This window comes from Arvicola amphibius, chromosome 9 (genome assembly GCF_903992535.2).
Source record: "Arvicola amphibius chromosome 9, mArvAmp1.2, whole genome shotgun sequence".
Classification (NCBI taxonomy): Eukaryota; Metazoa; Chordata; class Mammalia; order Rodentia; family Cricetidae; genus Arvicola; species Arvicola amphibius.
In genome coordinates, this window is record NC_052055.2 from 106,457,183 (window position 1) to 106,480,684 (window position 23,502).

Here is a 23,502-nt window from a genome sequence, read left to right on the forward strand (position 1 = left end):
ATTTGGCCACAACCACAAGAAAAATTGCAGACAGGTGGTAAGGAAAACTTCATCCTGAGGTATCTTGTTTCCAAAGAACTCCCATTTCCAGTTCTACACTGTAAGAAGGTCTTTCTTCCTAACAGTTTACACGAGCCTGATAAATCTCATTTTACATTGCTAGGACACTACTCTAAAGCAGTGAGTGACTGGTGTCGACTTATGCCAGGGAACACTGATAGTAACTGCTCTGCCACTTTGCCAAACGCTTCATGTGCTTTCTTATTCCTTGCTGTGTAATACACACAAATCTGCAGCATTATTTCTTCCATTGTAAAATAGTTAAGTCTCTACACACATAGGGATTCAATGCAATGTTTTCATATATACATTTACAGAGTGGGATGATTAACTCTATTTAACAGATCTGTCACTCAGTATTTATTTTTGTGTTTATTTTAAAAATATTTTCTCAACAATTTTGAAATACAAAGTGCTTAATTTAAATACAAACTATTCTCTACACACACACACATACACACACATGGTTATAGCTTCTTTCTAATTGAAACTTTTCTTTGGTCAGTATCTTCCCTGTTCTCACCCACTGATCCTCCACATCAATAGTGAAGGATGTTTTGTCCTTTGTTTCTGGGAGAGCTCCCTCTTTTAGACTTTACATTAAATCAGGCTCATGTGGAATCTCTGTAATAGTTTATTTTGCTATGGTCAATTTTATTTCAGATGACAGAATTTACTTCTTTTAAATAGCATTCCATTATATAAGTACAAATGTTTCATTTTTAACCATTTATTTGATAATGTACACTTGATCTCATACATCTCTATTTATAGAAAAGGTACAAGTAAACATGGAAAAGTAGACAGCTCATGGGTAAATAGATTTTAATTATTTTAGATGAATGCTCAGAATTGAGACTGATATATGACATATTAACACTGTTCTTAATTCACTGAGGAAACTCCATATTGTTTTCTTTTATTGCTTACTTCATTAGTTTAGAATCTACATAATAGTACCTATGGGTTGTGTTTCCTCACACTACTGCCAATATACTGTCAACCTTCTGATGGCCATCATTCTGACAGGGTAAGGTGCTAGCTTAGCTTGTCAGAATTCAGTTGAGGGCCAAAAGTCATGAATTTTTTGGTACCTCTTGGTATAAAATTTCCATGTACCTCTTACCTACTTGGTTGTGTTCTCCTGGGAAATGTTTAAGTCCTTCAATTTTATTCTTTTGAGCTTTTTGTTCCTACAGTTGTTAATTCTTTATCATATGTATTGTTGGCAAATAGTTTCTTGCAAACTGGGAGCTATCTCTTATTTTCTCCTTTGCTATGTGAAACCTTTTAATTTGCTGCTGTTTTTTTTAAATCTTTGTTGCCAGTGCTTTGATATTCATGCTTAAGAACCCTTTGCCTAAACCAATGTCTTGGATTACTTTTGCTTATTTATACTGGGATATTTATTTACATTTACAATTTTGATGCATAGAAGTACATTGTGCATGTATTTCAGAATTCCTCTGAGTAATAAGAAGGGTTTGCTAGGGATCAAATATCAATGCCATCTCTCAGGATACAGAGAGAAGCAAAATGGCAGAGAAGGCAAGTAGATTTTATGACAGTCAGTACAATAGGGGGTATTTAGGTGACATGGGCTATTCAGATTGATTTAAATCCTCTCTCCCGAGCCAGTTTTACTTATCTTTTTGCTGGTCCATTTAAATTTACCAGCTTAAAAAAATACTTTGGAATCTAGAGATGGCTCAGTGGTTAATATCACCAGACCACTGGCTACTTTTTCATAGGACCTAGAGTTTCTTACCAGAACCTACGTGACAGCTCACAACAGTCTCTAACTCCAGTTGTATAGTATCTGACACCCTCTCCTGGTTCCTTGAGCAGACATGTGGTGTACATATACACATGTGTGCGAAACAATATACACTATATATATATATATATATATAATTGAATTAATAGAAAATTGTAAGCCCTTACTGAATATTCAAAGGGCATATGTTAGTAAAGCCCTTGTATGAAGAAAAGGTATGTTTTCTCTCCTTTGATAATAGCTGTTATTTTCCATTCAGACTGACTAAAGTTACTTTTTATTGAAATTAAAAAGAGCATTAAAATTAATTGATCTAACATCTTGAAGCCTTAGATACAAATTACTAAGCCATATCCCGGATGATAAAGAGTAGAATTGCAGAACAGCTTTAGTGATCCTGTGTGATAGCGTAGAACTTCCCATTGTAGCTCTGTTGCTTATCAGATAAGGGTTGAAAGCAAGAGAAACATCAAGAATCAGACAAGCACATCAGTGAGTTCTTGTACAATCTGCAGAGACCCTGAAGTCATTCTGAGCCAGGGTTCAGCATCTGCACAAAGCACATCTGTGAGGAGAGACTTTTCACCATTCACGTGGTTGGCATAGTTGTTGGAATGCTGGCCTGCATAGTGCATGGAATATTGAGCAGGATCTCTGGTCTCTACTCAGTAGATTACGATAGAGAGTATGTAGCACTATATGCGATAAAGACATCTCATGGGACTGTTAACTGAATTATATCATGTTGTGGAGATGTTGGTGGCTGATAAGTTTTTAGGTGATGAGGTTTTTATCTTCCTTTTCATTTTTCCTTTTTGTAGATGTGGTTTACATTCTCCCGTGTGTAAGACAGAATGATTTGTAAACATATTGTGTATTCTACTACAAAACCAAAAACCCAGAAAACACTGTTCATAGCCTGTGAAATCCCCTGCTTGGGAACCTTAGGCAAAAAATCATTCTCTTTCATCTCTTACTTTGAAAATGTTCCCAATTACCATAGATTTTGTTTGTGCGGTGTTTGCACATAGGTTGTGTTTGAAACGGTGTGCATCTTTCTGAGAGCTTGCTCCAAGTAGCCTGGAGTTTTACTCTGGAGAGCCTAACTAATTGGAGACTTAGGTTTATTTCCCTTTGGTGCTCATCTGTCGACAAAGCTTCATCTGTGTGCCATCTAAGTTAAAACTCCCATCAGTTGCTGCTTCTTCAGTGGAGGATCTCATTTCCAGTCCCTAATGGGATTTCACTTGAGGAACTCTTGTCTGCTCTTAAGCACTGCTCTGGCCCAGATGTCTGCTCTCTGAATTCACATCCAGCAGACAGGAAGAATTATGTTTTGTTTATTTAATTTTCTCACATGCTTTGGCCATATGGACAAATTTAGAGTACTGTTGTTGCTGTTGCTGTATGTTTCTCTTTCAGCCCAGTATTTTATTGTATCTCACATCCACAAAGGTATTTTTTTTAGTGTTTTGAGTCTGAGGCAGTAACTGTGCCAGAAATTTGAGGTAGATAGTTATTTTTCCAGATATGTGTGTGAGATTGGTTTCAAGGAAACTGTGGGTACATAGATTTACAGAAGTTTGTATATTTTGTGTAAAATAACAGCATAGTGGCATGATAGCTACATGTATCCTCTATTCTCTTTGTCTATAAATAATTGCTAACATGTAATGAGATAAAAATATTATAGTCAGTTTTTTAAAGTGCTCAGGTAGTTTTGACAAGAGAAAAAGAGCCTTGCATTTCAGTGAAGTTGTAATTATTTATAAATATTTTCAACCATGATTGATTGAATTTGCCCATATGGAACTCAAGGAATATATATTGGAGAGCAGACTTTTGCATCTAGAATAACTTCACAGAAGTATAAAAGCTGGAATTGAATTATCCACATGTCACATAGAGAGAGAAGTTCTCTTTAATTGATATGTAATGCAGAAAGTAGTAAATTTTAGATTTTTATCTGATGTGGGTGTGTCTTCTATCTATTTTATGATTTCATTGGTTAATTAATAAATAAACTGCTTGGCCTAATAGGTTAGAACATAGGTAGGTGGAGTAGACAGAACAGGAAGAAGGAAGTGAGGTAGATGGCTCAGACAATTGCCCTGCCTCTCCTCTCTGGGACAGATGCCATGAAGCCAGCCACCAGGTCAGACGTGCTGATTCTTTCCGGGTAAGACACCACTCGTGGTGTTACACAGATGATTAGATATAGGTTAGTCAAGATGTGAGTAAGAGGCTGAAAATAAAGGGCTAGGCAGTGTTTAAATGAATACAGTTTGTGTGTTGTTATTTCAGGGCGTAAGCTAGCCGTGCAGGAGCCCGGAGGGATGAAAAGCAGGCCTGCCCACAGCCCCTCACTACATTTATCAAGCCTTGGGGCATTTCTTCAGATAATTATCGGTAGCATGAGTATTTATTTATAAATATATATATATATGTATGTATGTATGATGTATGTATATATGTATTATGTGTATATGTATATACACATAATACATATATACATATATATATATATATATATATATAGTAACTAAGCACTTAAATTTGTAACTATGAAAACTGCTTGAAATGTCATAAAATACATAACGGTCTAGAGAGACTCTCATGTCCATTTTCATTTATCCTTGGACATTAAATCAGACATCACAGAAGATGCTGTAGAATATTAATCCACGCTATAAATCCAGAGACTATTCACAGTGTTCCACCATTCACTCATTATGTAGACAAGTGCTGATATTTTCTGGGTATATTTGTAGCATGCATCATGCAAATGAACGAGTGGCCCATTGTATAGCTAAACCCACAAACATCAACTAGGTTCTACCTGGTACCTTCCCAGTCATGATACACCTTTTCTTTCTGCCTCTTTGTCTACCTGCTTCCTCTTCCCCATATCCACTCATCATTTTTTTCTGTATCACAAGCATTACATTAATCATAATGAATAAAATAAAAAATCCGCATTTCAAAATTAATATTTCATTCTTGTCTGACAGTCCTTCTAAGTACTTTTTATTGAAAGAGTTTTGAGATATGCTAAGGCTAACATTACTTGCTTAAAGTATTCTTTTTGATTTCTTCTAGCATCATTCTTTATGTATTGTCTTACTTTAAAAAGTAAATGTTTGCTATTTATTCTTACATTTAGGCTCATTAGTATTTTATCTGACAGTACTCATCCAATATTTAATTTTTAATTGAGTAACTTCTCTTACATGATTTTATACATGTACCCATGTATAATGAGCACTCTTACCCTTATAACTTCTATTATCTCTGTATCTTCCAGTCCCCCAGACTCCACACAAAGCTCCCTTACACTTTCATATCTAGATCATTTTGTTTTGTGACTCACTGAGTTCCACCAGGGCCATCTGTATGACCATGGCTTTGGAACTACCCATCGGCTGCAGCAATTGGTAACAACTAAAGAACCCATCCATAAAAAAAAAACCACCATAATTAATAATAGCTAATGCCCACCATTAAAGAGCAGGGATCTCTAAGTCTTCCGACTTCTGTAACTGATTGTTGATAGAACCAGTCTTGTGTGGGTCCAGTGTACACTGTAGCACCCTACTTTGTTTAATGTGAAAATCTAAGGCTTACAAGTTATGTTGCTTTGTTGTAAATATTAGAAGCCATGCTTTTCTCTCTATTCTACAACCTTGATAAAGTCAGAGAGGCTGAAATTTTGTTACCATTTTCTTCTTGTGACTCTTTATGTTGCCCCTAAATACTGTGATGGATTTTTGCCAAATACACAACTGATAGACATAAATGATCTTAAAGGCATTTTAAATATTGAATTGTCCTGATTGCATCTGTCAAATATTAATATCAAGTGAAATGTATGGGATAGTAAGAACAGAAAGGTAGGGATAAAAAATGGCTGCAGAGGTAGTTTCAATACAATGTGTGTGCAAAGTTCATGAATGATCTCAAAATTGTCACTATAAGAAATCAGTTTGATTAAAATTTATTTAATTATCAAACTATGAAAAGTTGCACTAACTGTGGAAGTTAGGTCACAAATAAATAGATGCATCAATAATTACTGGGTGAGCAGAGTCACCATGATAGAATGTTTGTGTAATTTCCACAATAGCATAAGCTATTTTATGTTACATTTTAAAACCCATAACTTGGTAAATAGATGGTATACCATGCAAATTTTTAATTACCTCATAATCTATATGTACTTTATGTTACATAATCATGTACATAACATATAACCCTCAAAGATAGATGTTAATGTCTACAGGTATTTTAATTATCTTAAATAAAATGATAATTGCATTTATATTACCTTTACCCATATCTGAATATTAAACTATACCAACATGTACATACATATATGAGAATTATTTATGTGTAAGTGAATTCCATGGGTATTTGAAATTATATATTGCTTCCTCAAAATATTGCTTTATCATACAAAGTATCATGAAAAAGATTGAAAAATTTAGATTCTTTGAACTTTGGAAAATTTTGTTTATTATACTTATATCTACTTATTAATTCAATGCACATATACATTTTATATGGTTATATTTATTTTTAAATTAAAATGTAAAAACACAAAGAAAATATGTTTAGAAATAGTAGCCATCTAAATCTTTTTAAAATTATGCCTATTTTAGTGGGACAGTATTTATATAGTCTCTCATGACTTACATGAATAAAGTATTTAGTGGAATTTGATTCCAAATTGTAGTTCATGCTTCCTTTCTTGAATAATTTGAAATTATAAATATATAAAGTGTGTGTCTTCTGCCCAGGACTGTTGCAAGCTCTTTGTCAACATGGGTGGCAGTAGAGAACTTTGTGCAGCAGACATCACTTCATGCTGGGGGACTGCACTGAAGGTGGTTCATGGCCTCAATTCTGATGAAACTCCACACTGCAGAAATAGTGTGCTGGGTGGGGGTGAGCTGCTATACCAGGAAAACGCATGTATAAACTAGCAGATCCTCAGTATCCTTCAATTCCATCTCCTGTTTACTTTTCTGTCCTTGTGCTCATACCAACACGTCCCCTGCCTACTTCCAACCAATTTACTGTAAACTGGGGCATGAAATTCAGGTATCTAAACTTATCTGTGGAGTGGAAGAGAATTTGATTTGAGTTACATGCTGTAATGAGTGGGTTCCTAGAGCTTGTTTGAGTTGCTTACAGTCTTCCCAATATTTATTTATTGAATCCCTCAAAAATTTATATACTGTCTGTTTGCATGGCACAGGCAACTATCAACACCCTGCAATAATGAGTTCGGGAAGCACAATGCAATTGCATCTAAATTAGTTTCAAAATTGCAACAGTTAGCGTTCAAATAATTTAATGTGCAGGTATTTAGATATGGTGTAGTTAAAGTTTTTAATGTACATTTTGTTGTGTATTAAATACAAGTAAATAATATATGTATATATATAATGAAATTTATAGAATTTTAGACTCATTGCAGTGCAAACATTGCACCCTGCACGAAGGACCATATTCCAGGTCAGCCAGGATTCATCCAGCAGTTGGAAATCACTTTATGAGGGGATTGAGACACAAGTAGTAACTCTGAAGGAACCCTGATGTCGATTACGTGGATAAGAAAGATACTTTTGAAGAAGTGTCTAGAAATGAAAAACTGTAAAAAAAGAAAATGAGAGAAAAGGTACAGTTAACAGCATCTGATGATTGTTTTCATGGAACAAAAGCCATCTTGTGGAAAACAGATTGAATACCCTCCTCTTCGTTCCCTAGTATTGAGTCCAGGCTGTCATAGAGCAAGAAAGAAAAGGGGACATGAAGAATTGCCTAATAGCTAGCAATTGCCAAAACCATAACAGAGTGCCTCAGAGAGGAGTACATGCCTGTTATTAAAAGAGATAAGAAAAAGATTTAAAAAGTAAGTGCAAAGATATAGATAGCTTCAGAAAACCATAGCTAGTCATATCTGATGGAGTCAGTCATTGTTGTACTGAGACTGTCTGGACCCTGCTTTTTTGGGAAGACAAATACAGTGCTCCTGTTTTCCCAGAGAAGCTGATCAGGGCTTTAGTGATTGTCTCATGCTACTAAATTCACCAAGATTGTAAAACATGTAATATAGCATCCATTTAAAAATACTATTTGCCAGGATTTATTCTTCCTGTACTGATAATTGATTTTGGAAGATATATATTTGGCGTTTTTCCCGAAAGACTTCAAAGTAATTTAAAACATTGTAGCCATTCATATCTTAATATTATTATAGTCAAGTCCAAACATTATGGATACCATCATATTGAATAAACTTAGTAATCATCTCCTAATGTTATGTGATATCCAGCCTGTGTTCAGTCTCTCCATCTATAGCACAAATGTGTTTTGTGAATTTTATATTTCCCGAAAGCTAGATACAATCTGTCTTCACATATAACTGTTTTATAGAAAGTAAAAATACTTGAATATTTGAGAGGCCATGTTTTTTAACAAGAGAGGGATTTACACTTGACCTCTATGGACATAATTTCCATGGTTGTGACATGTATATTACTATATTTTAACATACTATGATTATTTAAATTGTATATTTCTATTAATAAATTTCTAAATCTGTGTTTCTTGGATAGGCAACTATAAAGTCATAAGATGTACCCAGGAATTAATTGTCCATAAAAATGTTTATAGTTAAGGAAAACATAAAAGTAGTAAAAATACAATTGCTTATATGTAAAATTAAATATCACATATTCTCCTATCCTGCTTAGTAATATTTTATGACCATTGACCTATCTGGGACATACAGGTCCTTAATTGTACAGTGTGTGAAATATGTCAGTGTGCTTTGTTGGTAATGAGGTGAGTATAACAAACTTAGCATTTCTGTGGTCTTGGTGATTTTGGGACTCATTTGCTCAGTTTGACTTTGGTGTGTGTCTTTGGTGTGTGTGAGGTGGGACAAGTAAATAGTGTGCCGTCCATTCCTCCACAGATTTTTAAAGTCTTTTAGGCTAGTTTAAATACCTTCTGTGTTCTGTCAGTAAGCACCACTTACCAAAGACCGTCATACTTCTGGTACTATTGTCCATATGCATGCACATAGCTTTCATCCGAACAAAACTCATATGTGAGTCTATTATTGCTCAATACTGAAATTTAGAATGGTTAAGTTCCTTGCTATGTGAGTCACACTAGTCCACATTAAAGTTGAGTGAAGATCTATATGAAAATTCCTACTTTTTTCCCTACTATGACATCTTCCCCTTATCTTTTGTCTTTTAAATGGCTATTTATTTACTTTTTAAAAATTTGTGGGTCTGTTTGGGGAGAGGTGCCCATTTCTCTGTGTATAAACATGCCAATAGAGGTCATAGGATGCTTTGGAGCTAGAGTAATAGGCATTTTGCAGCATTCGGCCTGACAAGTGGATGCTGGGATCTGAATTCCAGTCCTGATTGGAAAGCAAGCACACTAATCAATAAGCTCTCTCCCAGCTCTTTCCTTACCTTCCACAGGTGTAATAAAATCATTCATCAGGAAAGCATTTTATATAGAAATGATGAGTATAATGAAAACTAAAATATCCAAGTGGACAGGAAAAAAAAACATCAAGAAAATACGTTTGAAATCCTCCTGGTTGTAGAAGCTTTATATCAGGGTAAAGTGTAAGCGACAGAGAAAAATATAAGATATGTACATGTAATATTGTGAACATATGCTTCTTTAGGTCTTGGATTGTTGATTTTATTTATTGGAAGTTGAAGTCGGGTTCTCATGTATTTGGACAAAACTACCACTGAGCTATTTCTTCAGCATCCCATATTTTTTATATTGGTTTTTAAATCAAGGTCTTATAAAGTTAGCTAATTGACTTTTAATTTTTTCTATAGCATAGGAAAACCCTAAAGTTGTAATCCTCCTTTCTTAGCCTGTCAAGTGTCTGGGATTATGGCTTGTTCTACCACAACAAACTACCTTGAAGATAGTCATGTTAATAACTCCCCCAATTGATGTTATTTATTATCAATTATACTCTTATTTTCAGAGAATGTATGTTCTAGGGAAGAATATAAAAAATCAAAACAATATTAAAACTATTGTTAACAGTGGTTCTGTCTTTAAAGACTTTGCTTTAGGAAGTTGTATATTTGTCTTCATTAATGATTAGACTATAACAAAGAACACCATAAACATCTACAAGCAAGGAATTGGTAGAATAATCTAAATTCTACATAGATGGGAAGCCAAAGAAAGTGCTGTGTACTGTTCAATTAGGCCTAGAAAGATGATAGAACTTAGCCCAACCAAGATGAAGAAAGAGAAGAGGATAAGAAAATACTAAATGGGATACACCTGAAGATGGTTATATGTAACAACAAGCAGAATTGCTTAGTTGGAGGGCACGGAGGGTGGGAATGTAAGAAAAAGAAATGAGACAAAGATTTGCCTTGTGACACTCCAGTTTCACGTCTGTTTATATACACAAAAGAAATGCTAGAAGATACATTGCTAAAGAAGGAACTAAGATTACTCATTGTCCATAAAAAATGAAAAATGTAATATCTTCAAAACCATGAGAAACACAAAACAAACGGTGCCTGTTTACACAGTGGAATACTGTCCAGTTTATCCAGTGGAATACCCGCCTGTCTACACAGTGAAGTAGTGAAGTCCCTGCTTGTTTACACGGTACAATGCCATCCAGTTTACAAAATGGAATACCACCCAGTTTGGAGAGGGGTACCATCCTGTTTATACAATGGAGATCTGGCCTGTTTACACTGTGAAGCACTTGCTTGTATATGTAAGATATTGGAACACTGCAGTTAACCAAGGGCAGTGCTGTCTTATTTACACAGTGGGGTGCCATTCCATTTACACAGTGAAATGCCAGCCTGTTTACACAGCAGAGTATTGTCCTGTGTACACAATGGAGTACCATCCATGCAGGTCAACAAGCAGAACATAAATATGTGCATTACTTAGTTGCAGATCAGATATGAGTTCTCAACATGGAACAGCAAATACAAGTTAATAGATTGTGCATTCATGGTTATTTATCTATGGGTTCAGAAATCTAGATACTGAGTATCTTTCTAGGAGATCATTAGATAAAGATAGTTAAAGGCTTACAGTGCATCAGTGATGTATATTATTGGTTCTGTTACTAGGGTCATAGATGTTCTCTAATTGTAAAAATAATTCCAGAGAAATAGTCACCCCATGTAATAAGACACCAACTGGTATTCTGATATCAAATGGTCAGTTCTGTAACACACATGAGAGTAATATTCTAAAGCCTGAGCAGGTTTTGTGTGTGTGTGTGTGTGTGTGTGTGTGTGTGTGTATGTGTGTGTGTGTGTATTAAACATACATATAGGTAGCAACAGTTAATGAAAGAAAAAGCCATGAATTTGAAAAAGAGCACAGAGGGAAATACACAATATGTTGAAGGGAGAAGAGGGAAGGGGAGATTGTTGTAATTTAATTTCAAAACATAAAATAAATAATTAAAAACAGTTCCAATGATAAATTTATTACCTAAGTATTTTCCTACTTTATACTGTTAAATAAATGTTAAGAATCGCACAATTGAAGTAAACATTTCAGTGAAAGAGGAAATTAATGCCAGAAAGTAGAGCTGGAAATACATAGGACGAGATGGACACACAAAGAAATGTGACAGATGGCATGGGCATGATGGGTGTCCTTAGCAGTTCGGAATAATAAAGAAAAGCAAGGTTTGCATTTCATGAGGTTTCTAGCCCATATGGAAAACTTATTCTGAGAAACGTCAATTAAATATGTAAATTTGTTTGGCTAGGTTTCCTATTTTCTTATTCTGTGATTAAATATTTCTAAGTATGTGACACTCAACACCGTCTAGGAAAGAAGGAAGCTGTGGAGAATGCAGAGGGAAAACTGAATCTGAGACGTGCATGTGTTGGAGAATACCTCCATGGACAGTGTGGATGTTTTGGTGCATTTAGGGTGACATTGCTCATGTTTGTTGCCATGGTAATAGAACAAGAATACCTGGCTACACTTTATGGTTTGAATCCTGGTTCAAACATTACCCAACATTAGACTCTTATTAAATGGCCTAGTCCTCTTAGAGATATTTATTTTCTCCACGAGTAAATTGGAATAACCCTCATACTTAGCTAATGTGGCTTTTATGAAGATGGGACCTCAAATAAAAAAATGGTGCCTAGAGAGAGTTTAGCACAAGTCACTGACAATTATTTTCATCATCTTTGGTTTTAAGCCCCTAAATCAATACACAATGCACTATCATTCATATGGCAGGAAACTACAAAGCTATTTTTATCAGAATTCTTTTTTGTAGACACTGAGCCTATACCTATAGATACCTGTCTATAGATGTCGTAATTTCTACTTGACCTCAATTGTCTTAAGCGTCATTCCTGTTTTTTCCATACCTTGTACAAAATAATTCAAAAAGCATTTGTTTTAAAATCTAGAATCCTCAACATCAAGTATTCTCTTGGGATTTACTTAAAAAATTTTCCTAGTGATTGAAATTGATTGATGATATTTAATAAATTATTCATAGATCCACTTAAACCCTTCAGTTAAAGTGTCAGACAGTAATTTAATCATCCATTATTGTTTCTGTCCTGTGCATAGAAAAACTAGAATCCTCCAGAACCTCAATTTTACAAACTCTGGTTCAACCTCTGATCATTCTCTTGTCAGAGCCGAAAGTCATTTGGTTGTAACTTGCCCTGTGGATTGTGAGTATGTCGGATGTAACCTATGAGTTTCCTGTCTGTGACAGTTACCATTGCCATGTTGTGCAGTCATCCACTGGGCTCCCTCAAGAGGAGGGAGGAAGTTGTAGTTACTGTCATTTTGTTTGGGGAAACTTACTTAAGGGGATTAAGGACTTCCTGGAGATCATATAGGAGATCAATGACATTCCTAAGAATAGAGCTTGGGACACCCTTGTCCACATCGCCACCTTAATATTTTATTATGTCATTAGTGAACAACTTTCACTAATATTCTGCTATAGACTCAGCACTATGGATTATTCTGGTTATAGGCATCTTGTCATTACTATTGCTATGATAAAACACCACGGGTAAAAGCTGCTTGGGGAGGAAAGGGTTAATTTTATCATATACTTGTTAGCAGCCCATCCCTGAGGGAGGTCAGGGGCAGAAACTCAAGCAGGGCTAGAACCTAGAGGCAGGTACTGAAGCAGAGTCTATGGAGCAGTGCTGCTTTTGTGGCTGGCTCCTTATGTGTCACTCAGTCTTCTTCCTTATACAAGTCAAGAGCACCTGCAGTATTCCCAGAGAGCCGGGCCTTCTCACATTAATCCTTAATCAAGAAAATGCTTCTCAGATTTACCCACAAGTCAGATAGAGACATTTTCTCAGTTGAGAGCACCTCTTCCCAAATGACTCTAGCTGGTGTCAAGCTGGCTAATAATAATAATAATAATAATAATAATAATAATAATAATAATAAAAATAATAATAAATAATAATAACAACAACAACAACAACAACAATATATCCAGCACAGCCAACACCACAGAATCATTACCTCTCTTACCTCTCAGATACAGGTAATACGCAGATGCCTCTGCCGAATCTATTCACGGTTATTAGTACTTGAATGTATAAACATTTTACGAGAAGAGAAAAATAATGACCAGTATTCAAGATGGAGAAAACCTGTTTCTATTTCCAAGCTCGTTTAACAGGTTAATAGCTTACAATTTACTTAACATACTTGTTATTACTTTTGATTCCAGTAGTAGTGAACTGTGTCTTCATTTATGTCCCTTGCCATATGCCAGCAGTAGTAAAAGCTGCTTGGCTTTTAACACTCTGTGTGGGACACATTCCCTAAGAGAGAAAGCAGAGGGGAAAAAAAACTGCTCTCGGTTGCTAAGATAGCAAAATTGTATAGCACAATAATTAAAAATCTAGCCTCTGGGCTGAGGAGATGGTTCAGCGACTAAGAGCAGACACAGTTCCTGAGGAAGACATGAGTTCAGTTCTCAAATGTCAGTCATAACAGCTCCATGGGGACTTTCACCTCAGTCCCTCACAGCCACCGTCACCTACGTGATTAAACACACCCACACATAAACACCCCCTGCACGCTCTCCATGCACACACCCCACATACACATACACATGGGCATAATTAAAAATAAAATAAATCTTTAAAAAATTCTAGTCCCAAGAACTTTGACCTTAGTCTTTAAAGGAAATTAGATGAAAGATAAAAATGTGCTGGGAATATGAATATAACATAGATAAGTTTTCTTTTGAATAAGGAATATGTCTTTTGTTGAACACTTAATACATGTGAGGCTCATGCTAGGGAATTTTAAGGAAACCACACCAGACAGCCTTACTGTTGGCTGCATTTGCTATAGTAGAGGTCAGACAAAACCTCCTAATCCTGTGAGTCTTAATGGCATTAGATTGAGATCATAGGTTAGGTTAATAAGAAACGAAAGGTAAATGACAGAGTGTACATATTGATACTTTGATTTGTATTTTTGTTTGTATTTTCTACTTATCATTATTTTAATTTTTTAAAAGACATGGGTTCTCTATGTATCTCTTGCTGGTAGACCAGGCTGACCTCAAACTACTAGAAACTTCTGCCTCTGCCTCTGCCTCTTGAGTGCTGGGACTAAAGGTGTGTACCACCACACCCAGACTAATTTCTTTATTTAATTTAGCTAAGATTTTTTGTTATTATACACTATTGATCCAATGAGAAATGTTTTTACTATTTGAACCTAATATTCAGGAAATCACAAAGTTTTCTGGTATTCCTTTCCCATTAATAGGTGCTCATTCCCTAGGATCCAGAAACACATGTAGATATCATATTTTCTATGTAAATAGTCTAATAAGAAACTTCAACATTCATGTTTTGTCTTTTATAAAATACCTCCTTTTCCATCTACATATACCTACTACTGAAAATATCTGATATTCTAGCGTGTGTTAATATGTATGCATGTGTATGTGCTTATGTCCATGGATGTATCTGTGTGTGTGCCTATGTACATACATATGTCTGTATGTGTTATATTTGAGTTTGTATTTGTATGTGAATGTATTTGTGTGTCTGTGTGTGTCTATCTGGGGTTTGTGTGTGTATGTCTGAATATGGGTGTATGAATGAGCATATGTGTGTGTGTGTGTTTGTGTGCGCGTGTGCGTGTGTGTGTGTGTGTGTGTGTGTTGCCGGGATTGGACTTAGACCTAACTATTTACAATATAATTATAAGGACAGCTTCATGAGATTTTATGGTCTTTGAAATATCAAACCATTTTCACTTCAGGATTCTCTCTCTCTCTCTCTCTCTCTCTCTCTCTCTCTCTCTCTCTCTCTTTCTCTCTCTCTTCTACTTGACAAAACTGACAAATTCCAGGAGCTGAGGTTGAGAGTTCGGTGGTGTTTGAGTTTGCATGGTTTCCTACCAAAGCCTCATTTCAGATGCAGTGGAAGGATACAATTTGCATGCTGTTAAGATTGTAACATAGTCACGGAGTGCTATCATGCCAAAGCAGATAATGTTTACTGCTTGAGCAGCACCTCTAGACCTGGTATGCTAATGAGGGAGGACGCCCTTCATAAATCCTGCCCTTCGCTCTTATTCTTCCATGGGAACAGTGTATATGCTAACATGAATCTGAATGTTTTGAATAGACTAGATATATTCATATATCATCTATAATTTTAAACAAGCACATGCTGTAATTGTTTATGGATGTACATACAGTACTTATTTAAGGATCTATATGTTTGTATATATGTGTATATATATGTATATATATTAGTAGACATAATGTCATTTCAAGTAGATTTTGTTTAACTTTACTTTTTGAAGTGTTCTATTAAAAAATTAAAAGTAAATTAAAAATATGCACTTAAACAAATGTGATACTTCAGATTCAATTGTAATCAATTTAAAATTTTGACATGCTAGAACAGTGGTAGCTGGCTGTTTTATAAAGGAGAATTAAAACATCATATACCAATGTCTACCTTTCTTACCTCAAATGTAACTGTATAGATTGAGAGCAAATATTTAAAACTGTGTATGTTTTTCCATTTGAATCCAGTAGGAAGCTTCAGATTGAATGACTTAAACTCTAAGTATCTTGATGTTAAAGGAAGTATTTGTATAAATGTTCTGTAGCGAAGACTTTTTCCTAAGATGCTGCCTCGGCAGAGGAGTGATTTTAAATTGAATTATCACATTTCAGGCTAAGATGACTCAGCTGCCAGAGGCAGAAAAGGAGAAAATTGCTGAGCAAGTGGCTGATTTCAAGAAGGTGAAGAGCAAGCTGGATGCTGAGATCGAGATATGGGATGATACAAGCAATGACATCATTGTTCTTGCCAAGAAGATGTGCATGATCATGATGGAGATGACAGACTTCACAAGGTAATTACATGGGGTACAAGGCGTGATAACTGGTGATGGCTGCGTATTTGTCACATTGCCGAAATTTCCGAGTTTCTCCGAGTGGTAAGGGAAATGTAAATATGGAATTAGAAAGTTACAGAGGCAGAATCCCAGAATTGTGGTCAATATGACACCATTTCTTTTGAAGCCACTACCTCATACTCTCTTACCTTCACACTCTGCAGCAGTGATCACACACTTTCTGTTCAGAGAAACTGTTAACTAATGCATGTTTTCTCTGGAGCTTTGTGAGTGGTTCATACCTATGGCAACATCACCAAGATTTGTGGCCTGTGGCATTCCTAAAACTATTTTTGAAAGCACAATGCATAATGATGGCTATGAAGGAATTATGCATTGTATCTAGAATCAAGAAGCAATATAAATGTTTTAAAATGTTTTTTGAGACTTTGTTGTAGCACAGTAAGACTGTCCCTATTCTCTGTAGAGTCACTATGGTGGTGGGACCCTGAACATATATCCTGAAAATTGAAGGGACTTCAAGGCCCTCTCCCCTTATCCCTGTCTGCCACACTGGGGCTTAGGTTTGGTGTCTCCTGGATGCTCACTTGAACATGAGAATTTCCCAATGAGTGAAAAATTGACACTTGCCAACAATCTTCTGTAGCTCTATAAAGAGGCTCAGAGACTTGTTTTCTCCATTTTCTGGTACTAACTGCTGTTCCTTTACCCTCTTTAATTGTACCCAGTTCAGTGTATTGGTGGTGGTGGGGAATAAAACTGTGTCAGAAATACTCCAGGCTGATGCTTAGATGTTGCAGAAGCCCAACTTTATAAGGCCACCCCACAGAAAGAAAAGGGGGGGGGGGTCACAGAAGGGGATCAGAAGCCAAGACTGAGCCAAATGAGGAGAAAATGATAATTGTGGAAGTCCTTGAAGAGGAGATGGCCAAATGTGAACAGGTGCAGTTTATGGAACCCAAGGTCAAGGACCCCTGACTCGCTTGCCTGAGACCTTTGTGTAGGATTGCCTTAAGCATGTGTACTCAATGAGGAAGCCCTCTCAGTGGCGCTGACCTATTTGGTGAGCAATTTGATGAAGATGTTGGTCTCTGTTGTTGTGGGAGAATGCTTTTATGAAAATTTCCCTTAGTTACTCACGAGCTGAAATCCTTGTCAATGTCATTCTATGTAACCAATGAGAACAGTTCCATGTCTGGGGTTTGGTTCTTTGCAGGCCAAAAATTTGCCTAGCTGCTGAGTCTAGATTGAAAGGTGGACTGTGAGTCCTATGCATGTGGAAACTAAGTCCAGATAGTGAGGAGACCCTTACCTTGACTCCAGAATATTTCTCCTGGGACGGGACTTTCCAGTATGTGATGGGGTCTTCACTAAAGGCAAAATCTTCAAGAAAATGTCTCTTGCAGTTGCCTAGCTACCTACACCCATCCTTTAGGGAAATGGAGGTCATTAAAAGAAGCAGAATGTTGAAAAACAGGTTGCAAATGTCTTCACATAATTAACCAAAGAGCAGTAAGATGTGCAATGCTTCTCTTACCGGTTGCTGAAGAATACAAAACTGCAACGTAATGAAATTTAGTTAGTGTTCATGAAGCTGCTAAAGTCTCAGAGCAGAAAACTATCCTGTGACAGGCATATTACAGGTGTGGAACTGTTATATCACAATGCACTACACACCAAATGACTTTATGATGAAATAATGAATAAGTGCAATTTTAAATCATAATTGATTGGTAACACACACTGCTTTTCAGTGGTAAGACTGAGAACAAATTTCTAAGTGTTATACACAAGAAGTAGAAAACTGAATGTCCTAAACATTGTTTAAATTCATAGTTCCAAACAATACTAAAATGAAAATGTAGCATGGTAAACATTGTAACCAGGACTAACTACAATGTGTTTTGGTTTTTACTTAAATGATAAAAGAGAGGTGCAAATAAATCACTACTTTTCAGTAGTTTGGCTACTAAATATTTGAAGATACTTAATGCAAAAGTAAGTGAGATAATTGTCCAGTTGCTCAAAACCTTTTGAAAAGTCAGCATAGAAAGGGTGGTGGGAAAAGAACGCTCAGTAGATGCCTTAATTTGGAATGTAGTATATGTTGAAAGTCTTCATCATCTATGAGCCCTGTATCTGACCTATAGTTAACTTCAGGTAGCCAGATAAAGACAGAGACCCCCTTCTTGCAACAAGGAGCAATGGACATACTGTGTGTGATGGTAACCTTGTAGTCACTCTCCCCAGTGCCATCTGTATAAAAATAGGATGAGCTCATGGGTAAAGAAGAGTATACTAAAACAAAAGTCAATTCTTTAAAAGGGCTTTAATGGAATATAAAATATTCAATGAAAAAGGAAAGTGCTCTGACCTATTTTGTGAAAGAATTTTGAGGGTTATTCTATTCCTGTTGATGCTTTGTCTTGTTTAGTCCAAAAATTATCTTCTAAAGCAGAATTTGATTCCATTTTTTATTCCATTGAATGAAAATCCACTTTTCAAAGCTAAAAGAGAGTGAAGATGCCACTCCAAATTTCACTGGAAAGTAAGAAAATTAACCTTACGTTATACGTAGCATTTCATTATGAATGTTCCTCAGTTATCAGCTCCTATTTTTCCCATTTAAACTCTTGTCAGCCTTTTTTCTAGCCATAGCCCGTTGTTTGATAATACCCTCTCGTTCCTTTTCATGCACAGAATAATTGAGTTTGGGTCTATACTTCAGGGTCTGCAGGGAGAAATTCTAACAGTCTTTATCTCGGTGTCTCTCTGCCTTTCTACATTTCTTACCATGTGTGTCTTTCTCTTTCTCCCTTTATCTCCATTTCTTCTAGTCATTGAACACACATATACAGTATAGCATATATACAATATATAGTTTTCTATAGGAACCAGTACTGTACCATAGTATTAAGCAATAATATATTTTGAAGTTTCATCAGGAATGATTTAATCATAATTTAAGCTTTCTAAGATTTACTGATGCTATATAACAGATATGGAATTATTTTTGAAAAACAGTTTCTAATTTAGTTTGGATTGGCCCCTAAGCTAGCAGCAGTTAACCGTATTTCAAGTATTGTGTACAAACTTTCTCTAAATAAAGAGGGAATTAGCTTCCTGTCATACAAAATAACTCTTTTTGACACACAGAATTTCACCTTTATAAGATGTACAAAATAATGTATATTTAAAACTACTGTGTATGATATTGTGTTCTATTGTATGTCAGTGTTCTATTGCTAGGAAGAGATACCATGATCATGGCAACTCTTATAAAAGAAAGCATGTGTTTGGGGCTGAATTACAGATGTTTAGTCCATTATCATCACAGCAGGAAGCTTGCAGACATACAGGCTGTTGGAGAGGTAGCTGAGAGTTCCACACCTGGATCCACAGGTAGTAGGATTAGATAGTAGCATTGGAATGCGCTTTAGAAATCTCAAAACCCACACCCAGTGACACACTTCCTCCAACAAGGCCACTCACCGGTGACCAAGCATTCAAATCTATGATCATAATAGGGCCAATCTCATTTAAACCACCACCAATATGTACAGTGGATTTCAGTAAATCTGTTGCTGGTCCTTTGCCATTAGCATGTGTCTATAGAGCAGAGGTTTAGATACTGAAAATACTCTACCGTAAAGGAATTGATGAAATGACACTAGATGAAGCACAGAAGCAAACAGGGTCAAACAGAACAAATGCTGCAATGCTAAATGCAGCTCTGGGTCATGGTGCTTCTTAGCATTGATGGTTTTAAACATAAAATCAAAGGGCTTAAAATTGAGGACTTCAGTGGACTTTGGCTTTTGAGGGAACAGGAAATATGAGATCGTTTATCAGCAATGCTCCCCTCTTTGGGAAATACTACTAACCACAAAGAAATGACAGAAAATTATAACACATACCAAACATTTTATCCTAACTACTGCCCAAAATGTCAGTCATTAGAAAATGAGAAGTTCATTGTACTGAAGGAAGAGACCGTCCTTGGCCTTGGCACCCTACCCGGGACAGGGAAATCCCTGGACATGAGATGGCAGGAGAATGTAAGAGGGTAGTACAGGTGAGAATCCGCTCATTAGATATCCCATTCCTCCATAAAACAAACACAGAATTGAAAATAAAACTGTGGTACAACAATTTGTGGTACAACAATTCTAAAACAATCAAAATTTAGAATCCCATCTATTTGCCTCTTTCTACTGATAAGAATAGATGTAGATGTACATTCTATAAACACATATTAAAAAATCAAAATGAAGAGACATGAGCCAGAAAGAGATAGTGGGGTGAAGGATACAAAGATTTAATAAAAATTAGGGGGAAGTGCCTAAAAGCTAAAAAAGTATTAGTGAGAAGTTATCAAGCATTCAAAGAGGAAAAGAGTCAAAGAAACATTTTCTAAGACTCACTAAAAAAAGACAAATATGACATTTAAGCAAACTGCTATGTGCATTTGGACAATTGGATTAAATGTCTGTTAGATACGGCTAATGAAGTAAAAGATGAGAGGGAAAGAGGTTGAAATGACATAAAAGCGAAGATGATCCACACAAATATACAATTAAAGTTTTGAGAAGTAAGAACAGAATAATGCTTAGAGATAAATAAACACTTCGCATATATAAACTGAACCTCAATTTGCATATCGAAAGTCTTACCCATAGCTATCCTTACTAAACACAGTTTTTATAAAATGTATCACACACATAATAGCTTTCTGTGAATGTACATGTATGTGAGAGGACATGAGGAAACAACTTGAATACTAACTCAGGGCCCAAAACCCCTGTTGCCACAAAGGCAAATAACTCCATTGTGGCTTTTCTCATCCTTGTAAACACTATGTCTCAGATAAATTGCTTTTATCTTTGTATATAGCTTACTGAATTATTCTTCAGATTCTGAGTTAGACCACTTCTGTTTCTTTTAGTCTCTTATACTGCCTGTCCTAAATTCTAATTTATAAAAGTTCAATATGAGCATTTGCTTTACTGTTGCTATTTGAAGCCTTTCATGGTATTATTTTTTATAAGTTCTTTATTTCTTGTATTTATCTTAGTTATAACTTAACTCATTATTGTGTAGAATATAACATCTGCCTTGCCCTCTCATTCCTTATTAACCCCTATTCTGTATTTTCTTTGAATTAAATTATGCTGACTATTGTTATATTGTTGTGTAGTGTTTACATTCTCCTATATATATATCCTATATCTGAAGCATTCTTACTTAGTCTGTAGGTCGATTCCGAAAGGCTTTGTATAATATTGATATAATTAACCTAGGCAGGAAACACACATGAAAACATACACTTACAGCAGAAAAGCTGAAATAGATTTGCATCTAGTCTAATGTATCTATGCAATTATATGGAAAATACAATTCAGTGGAAAGAAGCCTTAAATGATCTGCAGCGAAATATAAGGCAGTCATTTGGCAATCAGAAGACTCATTTCCACTCACCAAGGATCAGAGTAGATATTCAGAGTGGTTATACCCATTTATGTGACCTATAACTCTGGGGGAAAACAGGAAAACATCCCAAGACATAGAGGTTTGTGCTTTTTGGTTAGTTATTTTGTGAGAAAGGTTCGTGAATTCAAGCTAGCCCTGCCTGAACTCATTACATACCCAAGGCTGTCCTTGAACTCTTTTGTGGATAAAAGGTGACCCTGAACTCTTGCGCCTCCTGCTTCCACAACCAAACAGGCTGGGTCAGAGGCATGTGTATCATGCCTGTTGGCAAACACATGTGAAGATATTGACAGACAGACAGAATTCCATAATGAAAGAGCATTTCAGTGATTGTAAAGAAAGTACAGCATGCAAAGAAAGATGCAGGGCCAGTGTTAAGAAAACTTCATGGAGTATTGAGTGACGAGCTTCACTTACAGTCTCCAATTAAGACCATAATTGCTGGTGTGAGTGATTGTCAGTTTATTGTCTAAATGGTTTCATTAAGTGGCAAGATGGAGAAGATGACTTCCTAAAAGACATGTACCAAAGAATCATAAATGCTTTTAAAACACTCAAATCAGTTACTCACAGAAGAAAAGTGGCCAGGATAGATTCTTAAGATATCTGAATGCTTTAATGAATGTATTTTAAGTGTCAAGAAAAAATGAGAAGAGATATGAGACTATGCTAAGAGAATGAAGAGCTAAAGTCATCAATGAGACAGAAAGACAACATAAACAGTGGAAAGAGAAATCCCCAGTAATGAGCATGATGATGATGATGATGATGATGGTGATAATGATGGTGATGATAATGTTGATGATGGTGATAATAATGATGATGACAACGACAAGAGGTATGAGCATGAATCTACATAAATATCTAGGGCTAGTTCCTCTAGTGTTCACTTTAGTGAGTGACCTGAGCATCAGAGAGAAATTTCAGGGTCATATAGTATGCAGGCAAATTGAGTCAACCATTGTCTTTATTTTGTAAGATCCTTGTCTACTCTGTATTTGCCTCAGTTTTGAATTATCTAGTTCTCCTTTTCCACAGATCTCCTGTTAAGATATTCACACTAAGAATCAGTTGTATAAAATTATGGGGAAGGTGACTGAGCCCCACATTGGAGCACCGGACTGAGCTCCCAAGGTCCTGATGAGGAGCAGAAGGAGCGAGAACATGAGGGAGAAAGTCAGGAACGAGAGGGGTGCGTTCACTCATGGAGACGGTGGGACAGAACTAATGGGAGATCACCAACTCCAGTCGGAATGGGACTGATGGATCATGCGACCAAACCCGTCTCTCTGAGTGTGGCCAACAGCGGGGGCTGACTGAGAAGCAAAGGACAATGGCTCTGGGCTCTGATTGTTCTTCATGGACGGGCTCTGTGGGAGCCTTCTCAGCTTGGTCGATCACCTTCCTGGACCTGGGGGGAGTTGGGAGGACCTTGGTCTTAGCATAGAGTGGGGAACCCTGATGGCTCCTTGGCCTTGAGAGGGAGGGAGGGGAGGTATGGGTGGAGGGGAGGGGAGGGAAGGGGGAGAAGGAGGGGGGAGAAAGGGGAGAAGGAGGGGAGGGAGGGGGGAGGAGGAGGGAAGGAGATGGAAATTTTTAAATATAAAAAAAAATAAACCATGAGAAAAAAAAAAAAAGAAAAAAAAGAAAAAAAAAAAGAAAATTTTATTGAGATATGGTTTATACAAAATAAACTAAATGTTATATTTTAAAAAAAAAAAACAAAT

The 23,502-nt window shown here is 36.2% G+C and overlaps 1 protein-coding gene across 1 annotated transcript in view; it reads left to right on the forward strand.

Moving 5' to 3' along the window:
- The window catches only part of Ctnna3 (catenin alpha 3), a 1,277,532-nt gene that overhangs the window by 1,143,728 nt on the left and 110,302 nt on the right, over positions 1-23,502 (forward strand). Inside the window, exon 14 of the mRNA XM_038342272.1 lies at positions 16,101-16,282. Coding sequence (XP_038198200.1) covers positions 16,101-16,282 — 182 coding nt within the window. The remainder of the gene's footprint in view (positions 1-16,100; positions 16,283-23,502) is intronic.